Here is an 18715-nt window from a genome sequence, read left to right as displayed (position 1 = left end):
ATATGAATGGGTGAAATGTCATGAATAATTGGAGAAAATCACAGAGTAATCTTCGACAAAAACATCTGATTTATTTAAAATTGTCGTTGTTTGTCTTATTAGAACCTTTATTTAACCTTGTTATCCACAATGCAGTATTCAAGCTGGGCTATCAAAAACATACTTTGGAACTAACGATATTTTGAAATTTTTGACTTTCTCAAATGCAGGCTATGGTAATGTAAATCTCCCATGGCAGATGTTTTACTTGGGACCTAATTAATTGACATTGCCTTAGACAGAAATGCCTGTGAAAACTAATATTTTGAATCTAAAATGACAGTAAATAAATCAAGGCTTTGAAACACTCTGTCAATAGATTTAAGCTCAGGTTTCTGGTCAAGATGATCATCAAGCTTTCCAGTACTAGATTCATTTAGTTACAACATTGATTGAATAGCCTCTGCTCACAGGCCACACAGCACCAGTCACTTCTAATCATGGCTTCAAGGCCTCATCCTATGATTTTCAACTACATTCTTTCTTTCTAGGTAAGGCCATTTCCTTATCGACTTGTTCACAGATTCTAGGCATTTCAGGGCTTACCATGTGTCCGGCACTGTTCTAAATGCTTTATAAATATTAACTCTCAGTACTCATAATCACCTGGTAAGGTAGATACTATTTTTGTCCCCATTTTACACATGAAGAAACAGAGGCACAGTCGGGCAAAAAACTTTTCTAGGGTTACTTGGCTACTAAGGATTTTGCCCATTTCCTCTACCAGACCCTCACTAAATATAATTGATTTGCTCATAGCATTGTCTTCAAGTCAGACACATTTATGTAAAATATAAATTTCTAGGTAAGAGATATCTATACTATAAAAACATATCAGAATGGTAGTACGTAAATCACACTAGTATTGTGCCTAATGGATAGAAGAAATTAGAGAAAGCAAGGTAGCATGGAGATCTCTGTGGTCTAACATTAACCAAGCTAGGGTATGGCAAGGGGGTGAGGGCAGATGAGAAAGAGGTGAAAAAGATGATGCACAGCTAAAGCCCAAGCAATTCAAAAAATAATACTTACAGCAAAAAGGGTATAAATATTGGGGGTATTGCTTGAGAGTAAATGGAATGAGAGTGACTTTAGATATGCTGAGTTTGGTTAGTCAATAGGACAACAAACAGAAATAGCCCATGGGTGCCTGTGTGTGTGCTGTGGGGTGGCAAACATTGTAGTAATATGCCCATACTCCAAGTTGAGGTAAGTATCGATTTGGGAGCATTAAACAGCTGAGTGGATCAAGCCTTGTCGCAGCAGGCCTGGTCAATCTCTCTACTGAAACCAGCCCACAGGTTCTGGCCAAATACACCTCCTGTGAAGATATGTTCCCAAACGAGTAGTTAGGAGAGCTTACTTCCTTTGCAGACACAACTAGGAATCAAAGCTGGTGTGCCTGTGTATATCCTAGTGGCTAAGGCCTTTCACTAGAACACTGATACAAATCCACAGAGATTTGCCAGGCCTTTCACCTCCCAGTAGGAGTTATGGCGCTGTTTGCGTCCTGACACTCTCTTCCGACCTGGCATCTCATAGATTTCCAGTCTGGGCAGTCCTCAGGTGCTTAATGCAGTACCTTCTTTGGGTCAAACTAGAGAAACAGGGGCAACTATTTCTCAAGTCCATTCTTTTCTCTACATTCCCACTGCTGTTATCTTAGTTCTGCCAGAGTGACCTTTCTAAACTAAAAATCAAGTCACTCCCATTCAGTGGTTTCCTTTAGAATGTCTTTAGATAAGGGTCAGAACCACAAACACTGTAATGCCTCATGGCCTTGTCCCTCTGGCCTTAGTCCTTGTCATTTTGCACTTTCATTCCAGTAGTACTAAACTATGTGTAGTTCCCCAGCAGTGCTTTCCTCTGGGCCTCTGTATTTATCTCTTTCTCTGGAATGCACCTCCCACACACAGGCACACCCAAATCACAGGCACTTTGCACATCAAACACCAACTTTATGTCTCAGTTTTGTTGCTTCCTTCTGGAATTCTTTCCCTACTACCCTTGAGACTGGGCTATGTTGCTCTCATCACGTTCTACTGACGTGTCCCTACGACCAGACTGAAAGATCCTGGAAACAAAAACCATAACTTTTTCGCCACCTTCCCTCCTCTCCATGCTCCCTCCTGCCCTAGCACCTAGCACAGCACTTGGTTTACTGTAGCTGCTCAGTACATATTTGTCACATGAATGGCTAGAATGCTCTAAGCGTCCTAAGGGAGACATATCTGTTCAGCTAAGGAGATCACATGAGGCTATTGGTTCTGGAAATGACCCTCTCCCTGCCCCACCAACTAATCAATACAATATATATGGCATTCTTCAGATTCTCTAGATCCTTGCTATTTGGTGTGGTCTAGAGACCAGCAGCGATGGCATTTTCTGGAACTTGTCAGAAATGCAAAATCTCAGGTCTCATCCTAGAACTCCTGGATCAGAATCTGCAGTTTTATACAATCTCCAGGTGACTTGTATGCATATTAATGTTTGAGAAACACTGCTCTAGATAACATTGTTGGTTCTTTACTTAGAAAGTTCATAATCCATTTTCTTGAGAGAAGGAATACAAATGCCTGGTTCCCACTGTTCCCACAGCTCAGGATTGTGTATTTTCACCCTGATTCAGGTTTACATTAACCTTGCCTGGCCTTACATGGTTGAAATCAGCCACTCTGCATGAGGTCAGGGGCTTTCAATTTCAAAAGGAATCCTGCGGCGTTTTTTTTTATCCCCCCAGAAGTCAACCACTTGAGCAAGGACAGAAATTGCTCATTGTCATGGCTGCTTTTGACTCTTCCAGACACTGGATCCAATGTCATCTCTAAGAGGAGAGTCCCTCCTCACCCAGGAGTGTCTGAGCAGTCCTGATGTCTAAGCAGTCCTCAGCCATTGGCTGGAGTGCTCAGCATTTGGCTGCGAGCAGCCACGGGATATGTGGACTCAGAACAAATGCAGTAATGAATTTCAGCGCACAGCAGCTGAGGCCATAGGTTAATTATGTTTCCTGAGGCTAGAGATCTGAGAGGCACATTCTCACGGCTACCACAAAGGGTTATGAGAAGATATAGGGAAAAAGGCATAATTGGTGGAGAAGAACTTGGATAAAAGCAAGAGAGGGGGGTTCCGATGTTGATACAACCAGCTGGGCACTGCCTGATTTACCAATACAGAAGAGACACTAAATCACGCAAAAAAAAGTAACCAAATGTAGAATTGAGTGTGCACTGGAAGAGACACTCTGTGAAGGATCTCAGGGTACAGAGTAAGACCCCTCTAAGGGCATGCCTAAAACACAACAGATCAACAGATGCTCACTAACCTGCCTTCTGAGAGTGAGTCACGTTACCAGGCTTATTTTGCTGAGTGGCTTGCTCCAGGTCTTGCCTCTTCTTTTTTTCTTTCTTTTTTTTTTTCGTTTTTTTTCAGGATCTTAGTTCCCCAACCAGGGATCGAACCCATGCCCCCTACAGTGGAAGCACGGAGTCTTAACCACTGGACCACCAGGGAAGTCCCCTGCCTCTTCTTTAAATGAAACTGTGAACAAATATACAAGGAAAATCGGTGTGAGGACGTATTAACCTCCCCAAGATCCCAAACTCTTAGTCCAAGGAGCAACCCTGCAGTGACCCCTCCATGACCGTGGAAGTAGAGAACTTAACCTTTAAGGGAAAGATAGAGACTATCTGATATGCTCCTAGAAGGGCTTAACATCATCTCCAAAGCCTGAGTCTCCAACCCCAGCTGGTCGTCCAACAATTCAATTCAATTCTGACACTAAATACCTGGATTTAGCACAGACCCTGCAGGTTAAAGAGTCAGTCCCACAAGACTGCTCCCACTTCAGACACCAGCCTTAAATGGGGTGCCTAAGCTACCCACTCCTGCCTGGCTGGTTACAAATGTGAGGATTCTCATGACCCCCTTCCCCCCTCAGGTTTGATAATTCGACTCACAGAACTCAGAAAAAAACACTTTACTTATGTTTAACAGTTTATTATAAAGGATAACAACTCAGGAATAGCCAAATGAAAGAGGTGTCCAGGGCAAAATATGGGGGAGGTGCGCAAGGCTCTTCCTTGCCCTCTCCGGTCTGTCACATTCCCAGGAGTCAGGGGGTGGGGCTGAAAATTTCACTGTGCTTTGCAGATATTGAAATTTTACAAACTGAAGGTTTGCGGCAACTCTTAGTGGAGCAAGTCTATCAGCGCTATTTTCCCAACAGTATTATTTTTTAATTAAGGTATGCACATTGTTTTTTGAGACATAATGCTGTAGCACACTTAAAAGACTACAATGTAGTGTAACATAACTTTTGTATGCATTGGGAAATGAAAAAATTTGTGGACTTGCTTATTTGTGATATTTGCTTTACTGTGGAAATTGGGAACTGAACCCATAGTATCTCTGAGGTATGCCCGTACAGTAGCTTATCCTGCAAATATAATCCCATGTGTGTGTAATGACGGCATATTCAAGGTTATTCACTGCAGCACTGTAATAGTGAAAGACTGAGGTCACCAAAGATATTCGTCTGTAGGGGATGTAGTGGAGAAAAATTTTTTCCTCTACCCTTCTAGGGTAGATAATAATCAAATTGACATAAAACAATGTAACGGGAGAGAAACAAACTTAATTTTGTATGTACAGGAGTCCAATAGAAGCATGAGACTAAAGAGCAAGTTGGGCAGTTGAAGCTTATGTACCACCCTGAGCTAAGGAATGGGATAGGGGCCTGGGGCTTCCAAGGAACAGATGTTTGGTAATTAGATGTTTGCTCCGCCACAGAAATAGGTCATTCAGGCAAAAGTTCTCTCTGGTAATAGCTCTCTCTAGGCCAGGCCCCCTATCTACGTTCTTTTAGGTAGTGGCGAGAGAGGTACAAGTTTTTCTTGAGTCTGCTGCATCTTGATTGCCCTCCGTTCAAGACAATCCACATGCCAAACTGGCATATTTTGGGGTCACACATTCTGCTCCCCTTCAGGGACAAGTTAAATAAATTATGGTACATCAGGTAATGAAATGCTTTGCTGCTGTATAAGTGTGGATCTATCTCCAAGATACATTGTAAAATAAGGTGCAAAAGTGTGTGTTTCCTATGATGCCATTTTTGTTGTATATACATATATATATGTAAACATGCTAGAATGTTTCTGGAAGGATACAAAGATACGCAGCAAGAAACTGGTAACAGTGGCTGTCAATGGAAAGGGGAACTAGATGGCTGCAGACAGGGATTGGAGGCAGCTATATCAATGGATACTCAAGTGCATTTTGACTTTTGAATCATGTAAATGCTTTATTTAAAATTAACAAACAAGCCGCAGTGTTTATAAATAATGTCCTCAATACCAAATCTGAAAATGCCTGCATTCTCAAAAGCTGGAAGTAGCCTGGGCATGCCTTGAGCTCTCAGAGGTTCTGAGGGTGACTCATGTTGTAAGTAGTCTTCAGTGGGGAGGAGGGAGATACTGAGCTTTGTGGGTTTTACTTTGCTTTGTACTGCATGAAGTGAGGCTACATGCTGAGAGTAAGGAAGAGGGGTGTGAAATACAAGAAGAGGATAAAATAAGGGAATGCTGAGGTGTGTTGAAGGGTCAGCTGAGGTTGGAAACCATAAATTTACAAAGGCGTCAGCTAGTTTGGGATTTTCTTCAGGAAATCACAGCAGTCTGGGAGCAGGGGTTTAGAGGTAGGTCAGGGTGTGAGCTCTGAATTAGAAAAATGATATAAGAGTGGCCAGGCTGCCCTTGAGAAGTTTACAGGACTTCACTAGGTTCGTCACATTTTCAGAGTCTGACACTCTGGAGGTCCAGCTACTTGGTTTTACCATTTTCCTCAGAGGTGATTAGGCCTGGGGGAGTGACGCATTAGTCAAGTTCACAAGACACTGATTGATAAGACAGAACCTCAATTTACAAATTTAAAATGAAAATATAAACTAGCTGGTCCCACAATGCAGCATCTCCTTTTGCCTACAAGAAAGTCCTCATAACAAATAATCCTAAAATGTATATGGAACCACAAAAGACCCAGAATTGCCAAACCAATCCTGAGGAAAAAGAACGAACCTGGAGGCATAACCCTCTCAGACTTCAACAATACCTCAAAGCTACAGTAATCAAAACAGAGAAGTATTGGCACAAGAACAGACATATGGATCAATGGAACAGAAGAGAGAGGCCAGAAACAAGCCCACACACCTATGGTCAATTAATCTCTAACAAGGGAGGCAAGAATATACAGTGGAGAAAAGACAGTCTCTCCAGCAAGTGGTGTTGGGGAAGCTGGAAAGCCGCATGTAAATCAATGAAGTTAAAACACACCCTCACAGCATACACAAAAATAAACTCAAAATGGCTTAAAGACTTAAATATAAGACACGACACCATAAAACTCCTAGAAGAGAACACAGGCAAAACATTTTCTGACATAAACTGTAGCAATACTTTCTTAGATCAGTCCCACAAGGCAAAAGAAATAAAAGCAAAAATAAACAAACAGGACCTAATCAAACTTACAAGCTTTTTGCACAGCAGAGGAAACCATAAACAAAACAAAAAGACAACCTACAGAATGGGAGAAAATATCTGCAAACAATGCAAGAGACAAGGGTTTAATTTCCAAAATATACAAGCAGCTCGTAGAGCTCAATATCAAAAAGCAAACAACCCAATCAAAAAACTGGGCAGAAGATCTAAATAGACCTTTCTCCTAAGAAGACATCCAGATGGCCAACAGGTACATGGAAAGATGTTCAATATCACTAATCATTACAGAAATGCAAGTCAAAACTACAATAAGGTATCACCTCACACAGTCAGAATGATCATCATCAAAAAGTCTACAAATAAATGCTGGACAGAGTATGGAGAAAAGGGAACCCTTGTACACTGTTGGTGGGAATGTAAACTGGTGCAGCCACTATGGAGAACAGTATGGAGGTACCTTTAGAAATTAAAAACAGAGTTACCATATGATCCAGCAATCTCACTCCTGGGTATTTATCAGGAAAAGATGAAAACTCTAACTTGAAAAGATACACACACCCCAATGTTCATAGCAACATTATTTACAATAGCCAAGGCATGGAAGCAATCTAAGTGTCCAACAACAGATGAATGGATAAAGAAGATGTGGTATATATATATATATATATATATAATGGAGTATTACTCAACCATAAAAAAGAATGAAATATTGTCATTTGCAGCAACATAGATAGACCTAGAGATTATCATATTAAGTGAAGTCAGACAGAGAAAGACAAATACCACATGATATCACTTATATGTGGAATCTAAAAAAAAAAATTATACAAATGAACTTACTTATGAAACAGAAACAGACTCACATACACAGAAAACAAACTTATGGTTACCAAAGGGGAAAGGGCGGGTGAGAGGGATAAATAACAGTTTTAACAGATACACACTACTATATATAAAATAGATAAACAACAAGGATTTACTATATAGCACAGGGAACTACATTCAATATCTTATAATAACTTATAATGGAAAAGAATCTGAAAAAGAATATATATATACACATATGTAATATATAACTGAATCACTTTGCTGAACACCTGAAACTAACACAACATTGTAAATCATCTATATTTCAATTTAAAAAAATGTTTAAAAAGTCCTCATAGAAAATGAAATTACTATCAGCCGACTGTTCAGTGATCTCTGAATAAAGAGGAATGGATGATCTTAATGACTAGAACTACCTAGCTGTGATAATCTAATATACTACTCAAGGAACACAACTCTCAAGGTGTCCACAGTAATTCAGGCACATTGACAAATTATTTTTCTAGAATTGAACCATTAGAAAAACATAAAATTGGTTATAGTTTTCTATCATCTTAGCCCATGGTTACAACATGGTTGTATCTTCTCGTCCCCACCACCCACTTCAGTTGCCACCCTTGTGTTACCAGTGTTAACAGTTTGGTGTATATCCTTTGCTACAAAAATATTCACATATAAAAGTACATACATACAATGACAGGGTTTTGTTTGTTTACCCAAATGGGATCATACTGCACAAATTATTCTTTGATCCTTACTTACCAAAACACCATGGATATTCCTCTTCTAATTCTAATAACTAAAACTAGATATATTCTAACATCTTAAGACATAAAAATAGGGACTTCCCTGGTGGCACATTAGTTAAGAATCCGCCTGCCAATGCGGAGGACACGGGTTCAAGCCCTGGTCCGAGAAGATCCCACGTGCCGCGGAGCAACTAAGCCCGTGCACCACAACTACTGAGCCTGCGCTCTAGAGCCCGCGAGCCACAGCTACTGAAGCCCACGCGCCTAGAGCCCGTGCTCCGCAACAAGAGAAGTCACAACAGTGAAAAGCCCATGCACCAAGACAAAGAGTAGCCTTCCCAAAATAAAAAAAAGGGTAGCCCCCACTCACTGCAACTAGAGAAAGCCTATGCAGCAACGAAGACCTAATACAGCCAAAAATAAATAAATAAACTTAAAAAAAATAGAATGATTTCATTTGCTCTAGTATATAATTTATATATTACATATAAATTACATAAAATATTATATAATTTCCCTTAGTTTGAATATACTATAATTCAAGCATTTCTAATTCAGGCTGTTTTCAGTTTTTGCCACTACAAATAAATCTGCAATAAACATCCTTGGACTTACATCCTTAAGTACTATGGTCTCTTGAAGCAAAAGCTGGATTTTGGGATCAAAGTGTCCTGAATATTTTTAATTTGGATAAATATGAGCAAATTGCCTGTTTCCTTACAGTCTCCCTAACACTGTATGTTTCTGTTCTTTTTGATTTTTGCCAATATGATAGAAAACAGTATTTCATATTTTCTTTAATGTATTGATACATTTATTTGATTAGTGAGGTTGAGCATATTTTTCCCACTTATTGTCCATTTGAATTTCTTTTACTAAGAGGCAGCATGAAATAGTGGTTACGTATATAAATTCTGGAGCTAGTTTTGCCATTTTGTACTTGTTATTTTGCCTTTCTGCCTCAGTTTCCCCATGTGTAAAATGGAGACAGTAATGGTACCCACCTATAGCGTTGTTAGGAGGATTTGACAAATTCATTATCTGAAAAACATGTAAAATTGTACCTATCCATATTCTTTGCTCATTTTTCTATGGGATTGTCTTTTTCTTATCAATTAATGGGAGTTCTTTTTATATTAGGAATATTAGCCGTTCACTATCTTACGTGTTACAGATATACTTCCCCCAATTTTTTAAAAAATAATGCCTTTTGATATGTAATTTTTATTAAAAATTTATGTACTTAAATGACATTTTCTTTATAGTTTGTTTCCCATATTGCTTAGGAAGCACTTTTTTTACTCAAGGTTATACAATTTTTCTCCTAAATTTTCTCTAAACGTTAAAAAAAAAAATATTTCAGGGCTTCCCTGGTGGCACAGTGGTTGAGAATCTGCCTGCTAATGCAGGGGACACGGGTTCGAGCCCTGGTCTGGGAGGATCCCACATGCCACAGAGCAGCTGGGCCCATGAGCCACAGCTACTGAGCCTGCGCGTCTGGAGCCTGTGCTCCGCAACAAGAGAGGCCGCGACAGTGAGAGGCCTACGCACCGCAATGAAGAGTGGCCCCCACTTGCCACAACTAGAGAAAGCCCTCGCACAGAAACAAAGCCCCAACACAGCAAAAATAAATTAATTAATAAACTCCTACCCCCAACATCTTTAAAAAAAAAATTTTTTTTTTCAATTCTATCTTGGAATTCCCTGATGGTCCAGTGGTTGGGACTCTGTGCTCTCACTGCTGAGGGCCTGGATTCAATCCCTGGTTGGGAACTAAGATCCCACAAGCCATGTGGTGCGGCCAAAAAAAACCGCAACAAAAATAAATAAATTCTATCTGGAATTTTTCCATGGTATAATGCAGGGGACTAGCTATGTGGTCTCCCTATTCCCTAGACACTCAACTGTGTCAGCAACATTTCCCCAATTAATTGAAATGCTCCCCTTGTTGTATATCATGTTCGTTGTTAGGATCTGTTCTGCACTCTATTTTATAGAGAGCCCAAACCATACTCGTTTTGTTTGTTTTTTTCTGGCCATGCTGCGCGGCTTGTGGGATCTTGATTACCCGACCAGGGATCCAACGCAGGCCCTCGGCAGTGAAAGTGCAGAGTCCTGACCACTGGACCGCCAGGGAATTCCCCATACTCTTGTTTATAGTTAGCTTTGCGGTGAGTTTTAACATTTGGTAAAGCAAATCCCACTTTGATTTTTTTCACTTTCATAATCTTCTTGGCTAATCTCCAACATACGAACTTTAAAAAAATCTTGTCCAGTACTACCCAATGCACCCAAGGCGGAGAGGAGGTTAAAACCAATCACAGTGGGATTCTGATTATATTTGCATTATTAATTTTATTTATTTTTTATGTGTCAAACATTTTATCAAATCATTAATGAGAGAATAAGATGTTACAATTGGTTCAGAGAAGTCAGAGGGAACAGATGTATACATAAACAATCAGGAATGCTGATAAAAATTTTTTTAATTAAGTTTTTTATACAGCAGGTTCTTATTAGTCATCCATTTTATACACATCAGTGTATACATGCCAATCCCAATCTCCCAATTCATCCACCACCACCACCACCACCCCGTCACTTTCCCCGCTTGGTGTCCATACGTTTGTTCTCTACATCTGTGTCTCGATTTCTGCCCTGCAAACCAGTTCATCTGTACCATTTTTCTAGGTTCCACATATATGTGTTAATATATGATATTTTTCTCTTTCTGACTTACTTCACTCTGTATGAGAGTCTCTAGATCCATCCATGTCTCTAAAAATGACACAATTTCGTTTCTTTTTATGGCTGAGTAATACTCCATTGTATATATGTACCACATCTTCTTTATCCATTTGTCTGTCGATGGGCACTTAGGTTGCTTCCATGTCCTGGCTATTGTAAATAGTGCTGCAATGAACATTGGGGTGCATGCGTCTTTTTGAATTATGGTTTTCTCTGGGTATATGCCCAGTAGTGGGATTGCTGGGTCATATGGTAATTCTATTTAGTTTTTTAAGGAACCTCCTAAGTTATTTTATTTATTTATTTTTATTTTCAGCTGTGTTGGGTCTTCGTTGCTGCATGCGGGCTTTCTCTAGTTGCAGCAAGCAGGGGCTACTCTTTGTTGCAGTTCGCAGGCTTCCCATTGCAGTGGCTTCTCGTTGCGGAGCTTGGGATCTAGGTGTGCAGGCTCAGTAGCTGTGGTGCACGGGCCTAGTTCCTCCCTGGTATGTGGGATCCTCCCCAACCATGGATCAAACCCGTGTCCCCTGCATTGGCAGGTGGACTCTTAACCACTGCACCACCAGGGAAGCCCCTGCATTATTAATTTTAGATGAAGTGATATTTTTCTGATATTAAGTCCTCCTATTCAGGAACATGGAGTCTTTTTTACTTAGGTTTTGGTTTATATCCTTTAATAAAATTTCATAATTTTGTTCTTATAGATCCTGTGTCTTCCTTCCTATTTTTTTTTTTTTTTTTTTTACTTTTGGTCACTGATGTGAATAGGGTATTTTTTCCATCTCCAGTCTAACTAGACATTGCCTAGACAGAGGAAAATTATAAATTAAGTTCTTTACTTTCACTTGGTCACTAAATTCTCTTGTTAATTCTAGTAGCTTATTCTAGTGGCTTCTTCTTTATTGATTTTTCTAGGAATACAATCGTATCTCCTGAAAAATAAAGATTTTTTCCTGATGTTTATCCTGGGAAGCTCTTCTTTAGCTATTTGACGGTGCTGCTATTTTCTATAGCTGCTTCCCCACTGCATGCAATTGTTGCTGCTGCCCAAGGCTGCACTGAGTGGCCTCCAATGAGACAGCTTTCTAAGAGAATATCCCATGATTGCTTTGTACAGGTGTCAAACACAATACAGTGGTTGTGGATGACAACACAATACAGTGGTTCTTGGTCTCTTAGCTCTCATATATTCCAATTCCAAGAGTCATTTATACACATTTTTGAGCTCACTGCCCTAATCACAGCAGTCAAGTTTCCACTTGGTCTCTTGCAACAGGCCCGGCAGGGAGCCCTGCCTGGGTACTTATTCTGATATTACTCTTACTCTTTGACAGGGAGATATACTCAGAGAGAACTTGTCTGACCACCCTAATGAGCTTGTCTGGGTCACTCTCACATTTTCCAGTTTTATTTTCTTTATAGCACCAATCATTTTGGCAGATATGTTATTTATTGCTTTATTATCTGTCTCCCCAAGATAGAGCATATACTAGACAATTAATCTGATGAAACCAACGAATTTCAATGTCTTCCTCACCCTTTTACCTCTAGTATCTAGAGTTGAAAACGCCTAGTAGGCCTTCAATAAATACTTGTTTAATGAATGAACGTTGAGTTTTCTTGAAAATAATCTACATCACGTTTAAGTAAATTTTTTAATACCAACTTTTCTTATTTTTATTAAGAATGGTTGCTAATGATCCAGACAATTTTTCAGCTTAAGGGACAGATCAGATTATTTAAAGTGAATGGGTTTTCTGAAACTCAACATAGAAAAAAACGCAGAAAGAGTTGTGAGGCTATAACACCAAGGGAGAGAACTCCCCAGGCAGGAATAAACATCTATCCTTCTACCTCAATGCTCAAACTCTGCATTTGTTGGAGATTAAACGCGATCTACTTAACTGTTTTGTCTTTTTTTCATTTCTGATAAAGGCTTTTTTGAGTTCCATTTCAAATGCTGTACCAATACGTTTACCGCTTTTTTTTTTTTTTTAATTTACTGGAACTTTGTGGGAACTGAAGGGAAAAAGTTGCAGATCACTCAAACATCAGAAAGTCAAAGCAGGTTTCAGCCCATATATTATCTGTTATCTTGTTTTAGAGGGCCGACCAGTCTCCCCAATCGGTTCGACCGCACGGTTATGATCTCGCGACGTTGTTTTTATTCCACTCTACTTTCCCACGTTCAATTTACCAAGCCAGACACATGTACGGTGAAACTCTCAAGTTGATATCAAAATCATTTGAGGCATCAATTCAAGGTTACCTAGAAAGGCGTTTTCAGTGGTTTACAGTGAGACGGTGGATAGTTTGCCACTGAGCGTAGGCAGTTTTGTTCTGATTGCGGGCAAACCTCCCCTACCTCGCCTTTTAACTTTTGTCCCCGCGGCTCCCAAGACCACGAAGACCGTTTCCGGCGTTCTCCCCACTGGTCCAGGCCAAAACAGACACAGAAACACAGGAAGCGCCCGCCCTCGCACCCCCGGTCCTGCAGCACCTGGGCCGCAGACCCGCGGCGGCGCGCTCGCCCGATGCACTGTGGGCGCTGTAGTCTGGCCGGAACGTGTTCGCACCTACAAGTAACCTGACTGCGCTTTTCTTCCTCTGCCTGGTGCGCTGTCACCCTCCGCGGTTTCCGCTGAGGCTCCCGGCCCGGGACGCAGCGTTCCAGCGCGTCAGCTGTTCCCCTCTTGGGGACAGGAGGCGGAAGCCGGAGGAGCGCGGGGAGGAGCTACGCGTGCGGAGTGAACACCCACTGTACGTGCTCGTTCGCCCTGCGACCGCTGCGCGCGAGCCCGGCGTCCCCGCGGCGGGCAGCAGCGGCGGCAGCGGGGTCGGTGGAACGCCGAGGGGGTGGACGGAGCCCGCGGCGGCGGCGGCGGCGGCTGCAGCAACGAAATGGCGGAGACCGTGGCGGACACCCGGCGGCTGATCACCAAGCCGCAGAACCTGAATGACGCCTACGGGCCTCCCAGCAACTTCCTCGAGATCGATGTGAGCAACCCGCAGACAGTGGGAGTCGGCCGGGGCCGGTTCACCACCTACGAAATCAGGGTCAAGGTGAGGCCGTCTTACTCCCCTACGGAGAGACCCCTCCTACGGCCCCTGGTGTCCCCAGCCGACCCTGGAGCGCAAACCCTCAAACGGCCAAGGCCGCCTAGGCCGGGGCTCCCGGCTGTCCGCGGGCGGGGTCGTGGGCCAGGGCCCTTCTTCGTGTAGGGTTTGGATGGGGGCGGCAGAGTGAGCTGAGCCCAGCGCTGGCACTTGAAGAAGAGGGCGTGGGTTGAGCGCCGCTTGCCCCTCAAGCAGCTGATCTGAGAATGACATCTGAGTTGGAAAGGGGTAGATCTTTCGAGAACACAGCCCTTCATCGGGAAGGGAGCTAGCTGTGACTGAGAAAGGGGGTTTGCGCAAAGTTGAAGTATTTCCGGTTTTCTTTTCCTGGATACTTTTCTCCTAGGTGGCCAAGCCAAGCTGATTGCTTCAGACCCTTCCCAAGCTACCAAACTCACCTAGGTTGTACGCTTTTCTGAACAGAACCTCATGGGATTTCACAAAAGCCTGACAAATTTGGTAGGGCTGAGCCAGGAGAGGACGGTGATTGGAAATGATTGACGTTAGTATTTTGGGCCACCGTCGTGCTAAAGGCTGAGGAGTGGGGAGTGTTGCCTACCTCACAATCAAAACTACCACTGCTTTAAGAAAAGCCTGTTCATTTAGGATTTTGCTCTCCTAATTTTGAGATTTGCACTTCACTGAATGAAGGAATCAGCTGAAGTAGAAACACATTTATAATTTAATAACTAGTATTCGTTGACAGTAAGTAATTCAGATGATTTGAAAGATGCTAATTGAGAATAGTGCTTCACTTTCACTCTCTAGTTCAGAATTAAAGAATTTCCTCATGTATGGAAGTATCCTTAAAAATTAGTTACGTAAAACGAATCCAGCTGTTAATGACAACAACAACAAATTACTAAAAATTAAGCGTAAGAATTTGGTTTTAGAGTAATCAAAATTTACATAGCAAGTTACTACTAACATTTAAGTGGAGTAATTTCTCATTAACTCACATTTTTTGTGTGGTAAAATACAGCAAAATTAACATCTTAACCATTTTTAACTGTACAGTTTAGTAGTGTTAGTTTATTCACTGTTGTGAAACTTACTTTAAAAAATGATTTACTTTTCATGTGTTGCTAGAAAAATGTAACAATCGTCAAACTTTAAGATATGAAATGAACAGGTTCATGTTAGAAGCCATGGTTGTCTCCCTAAGGATGTGTGGGCCACAAGCAGTCTAGTTACAGTGAAATTGCAAAATTTGAGCTCCAGTGTACCTAGGGAAGTACATTATCACGTAAGCCAAGTGAAAAAAATGAGGCACTTTTTTTTAACTTGGAATGGTTTGGGATTGTCTTAAATATATGGCAGATCGTTCACTAAAAAGAACTTCCTCTTTTACCCTTATTCACTAGCATGTTTTCCTTTATTTCTTGTGCTAAAACAGAGCTTGGTGGTCCTATTTCTAAACTTCCAGAGCTAGTACTTCCTGTCACACAACTGAAGTGGAATCTCCTGCCTACATTTCTTCCATTTAATAACTTTGTGTTTATCATGCTGAGTGCATTATATTAAATGGACTGTAGTATGATAATTATTTTTAAAAATTCATCTGATATTTTATTACCAAATAGCTTACGTGACACTTAAAAATAGTGTTTATGGTATGATCATTTGTATTCTGGAGATTAAAATCCTTTTTAAGAGTGATTAATGAGTTAAGGAATTAACAAAGTACACATCTACACTGGTTTGTTAGATTATATACACCAGTTTTGCGTTAATGACTGTTAAGTCATTAAGTCATGTGCCCTCTAAGAAAATGTAATTGAGTTTCTAATGCTTATGAAATGCCATTGGGGATTCTCTTAATAATGTAATGTATTAACTTAAAACTCAGGACACCATATAGTAAGATAGTAGAACTTATTTTAGCAGCATGTGATTTTTGAGAGAAGTTAAGGTAGAACTGCCAGGGAGATGAATAGGTAAGTCATTTTGTCATTTTTTTTATTACTACTTTTCTGAACTCTTCCTGCTATCCCTAGCTCCTGCTGCTTGCCTTCTGCTGTTGAATTTGACATGTGGCAAACCATTTTATGTTACAAAGTTTGGGCCCTTAAACGATCTTATAGTTACTGTCTCATTCTAATCTTGAGAAAAATGTTCCATTTTATAGGATCTGATTGAAATTACTCTAATTCACAGAGTAATTTTATCTGGATGGTGGCACTTTAGAATGCAAGTTTCCCAGTCTCCATTTATCTTTTGGTTTGAGGATAGTGTTTAAGACTATTAGAATCACTTGATTAATATCTCTGGGCTTTTGAAAATAATTGGTACAGTGGTAATGTTTTTTAAAATTGTTCTAATGGTAGATATAGCAGAGAGCACCATAATGATTAAAGGTTTTTGAAAGCTCAGGGTCTAGAATTATTTTGGCATATTAAAGAGAAGGCTAAAGGTGAGATTCAGTCACTGTTTATGAAGTTTGTGCTATAATGTAACTTTAATTTTCTGGAGATTTTAAGTTAATTAAGGTCTGTTGTACCTGGAGACAACTGTTTTGAATAGGAGTGAAGTTAAGGATCTTTCTTTAGCTCTGAGTTCAAAGAATAGATTTATCATTTATTAGCAGAGTAAGGTGCAGAATCTAAGCTCCACTTCCCCTCTGTAAAATAGGTATGCTAATAATAGTACAGTTGGCCCTCTGTATCTGCTGGTTCCTCATAGGAGGATTCAACCAACCACAGATCTAAAATAATAGAAAAAAATTCCAGAAAGTTCCAAAAAGCAAAACTTGAATTTGCTGCACACTAGCAACTATTTATATAACATTTACATTGTATATTAAGTATTATAAGTAATGTAGAGATGATTTAAAGTAAAAGGGAAGGACTTCCCTGGTGGCATAGTGGTTAAGAATCCGCCTGCCAATGCAAGGGACACAGGTTCGAGCCCTGGTCCGGGAAGATCCCACATGACGCAGAGCAACTAAGCTCGTGTGCCACAACTACTGAGCCTACGCACCACAACTACTGAGTCTGTGCACCACAACTACTGAGCCTGTGCTCTAGAGCCCACGAGCCACAAGTACTGAGCCCGTGTGCCACAACTACCGAAGCCCACATGCCTAGAGCCCGTGCTCTGCAACAAGAGAAGCCACTGCAATGTGGAAGCCCACGCACCGCAACAAAGAGTAACCCCTGCTCACTGCAACTAGAGGAAGCCCACGTGCAGCAACAAAGACCCAATGCAGCCAAAAATAAATAAATAAATATATTAAAAAATAAAGTAAAAGGGAGGATGTGTGTAGGTTATATGCAAATACTAAGCCATTTTATATAAGGAACTTGAGCATCTGCAGATTTTAATATGGAGGTGTGTGTGTCTTGGAACCAAATCCCCCGTGGATACTGAGGGATGACTGTACCTACCTCATAGGGATAAATGCCACAAGGCACATAAATCTCTTTAGCACAGTGACTGATATATAATAGGCACTCAAAAGTTACCTCTTTCTAAATACAGCTACTTCTAAATTAAAAGTCAGGGGCTTCCCTGGTGGCGCAGTGGTTGAGAGTCCGCTTGCCGATGCAGGGGACACGGGTTCATGCCCCGGTCCAGGAGGATCCTACATGCCGCGGAGCGGCTGGGCCCGTGAGCCATGGCTGCTGGGCCTGTGCGTCCGGAGCCTGTGCTCTGCAACGGGAGAGGCCACAGCAGTGAGAGGCCCGCGTACTGAAAAAAAAAAAAAAAAAAGTCATTGATCAGCTAACTACATTTTCTATGTTAATGTGCAGCTGAGCTACTAAAATCATTGAATTTTCTTGTCAAGAAACATATATTTTGTGGCATTCCATGTGGGAAGTTGTGATGCCATTCATAACATAGTAAATTTCACACTTAAGAACAAAAATAATGAATAGAATACTCCATATTTTAACGTAGTATGTTTCCTATGATTGTACTAGGATTTTTTTCCAGTTTGAGATATAATTGACCTACAAAATTGTATTTGTTTAGGGTGTACAACATAATGATTTGCTATATACATATATATAAATGATTACCACAATAATTTTTTTAATAAATTTATTTATTAATTTACTAACTTTTTGGCTGCGGTGGGTCTTCATTGCTGTGTGCAGACTTTCTCTAGTTGCAGTGAGCGGGCTTCTTATTGCGGTGGCTTCTCTTGTTGCGGAGCACGGGCTCTAGGCGCACGGGCTTCAGTAGTTGCAGCACGTGGGCTCAGTAGTTGTGGCTCACGGGCTCGAGTGCAGACTCAGTAGTTGTGTCACACGGGCTTAGTTGCTCCGTGGCATGTGGGGTTTTCCCAGACCAGGGCTCGAACCCCTGTCTCCTGCATTAGCAGGCGGATTCTTAACCACTGTGCCACCAGGGAAGTCCAATTACCACAATAATTTTAGTTAATATTCATCACTACACATAGTTCTAAAAGAAGCTTCTTGAAATTGAGGCATATTAAAAACACTGAATAGTAAAGTTTACTAATAAACAGTGTGATGAGAAAAATAGTGAAAGTTGCATCTTGACAGTATTTGCCATTCTAAACCTGTATTGGTGATTCTTCTCTGGATGAGTCCTCTCATTTTAAATTGAGAGTCATTAATATCCTGATCAGAAATAAGTTAATTTTTAGACTTGTTTTTAGGATTTATAAGAATCAGTTGTTAAAGGGCCAAAATAGTTTTTTAAAGAATCAAGGCATTTTGGAGCCAAAGGACATCTGCAGGATCTGTGTAGCTTTATCAGTTGGCCATGAGATGT

At 40.9% G+C, this 18715-nt stretch overlaps 1 protein-coding gene across 2 annotated transcripts in view; it reads left to right on the top strand.

The window, feature by feature from the left end:
- The first annotated feature begins 13612 nt into the window (after positions 1-13612).
- The window catches only part of SNX3 (sorting nexin 3), a 43763-nt gene continuing 38660 nt past the window's right edge, over positions 13613-18715 (top strand). Inside the window, exon 1 of one of the 2 annotated variants that reach the window (XM_089921920.1) lies at positions 13613-13852. In XM_089921920.1, coding sequence (XP_089778046.1) covers positions 13757-13852 — 96 coding nt within the window. In that variant the 5' untranslated portion in view covers positions 13613-13756. Of the gene's footprint in view, positions 13919-18715 lie in introns of both variants that reach the window. The other variant, XM_022553892.3, reaches the window with a different exon arrangement.

The sequence above is a fragment of the Delphinapterus leucas genome, chromosome 12, assembly GCF_059928025.1.
Source record: "Delphinapterus leucas isolate spDelLeu-1000000601 "Yukka" chromosome 12, BTC_Dleu_Yukka2, whole genome shotgun sequence".
NCBI lineage: Eukaryota > Metazoa > Chordata > Mammalia > Artiodactyla > Monodontidae > Delphinapterus > Delphinapterus leucas.
This window is presented reverse-complemented; position numbering and strand designations above follow the sequence as displayed.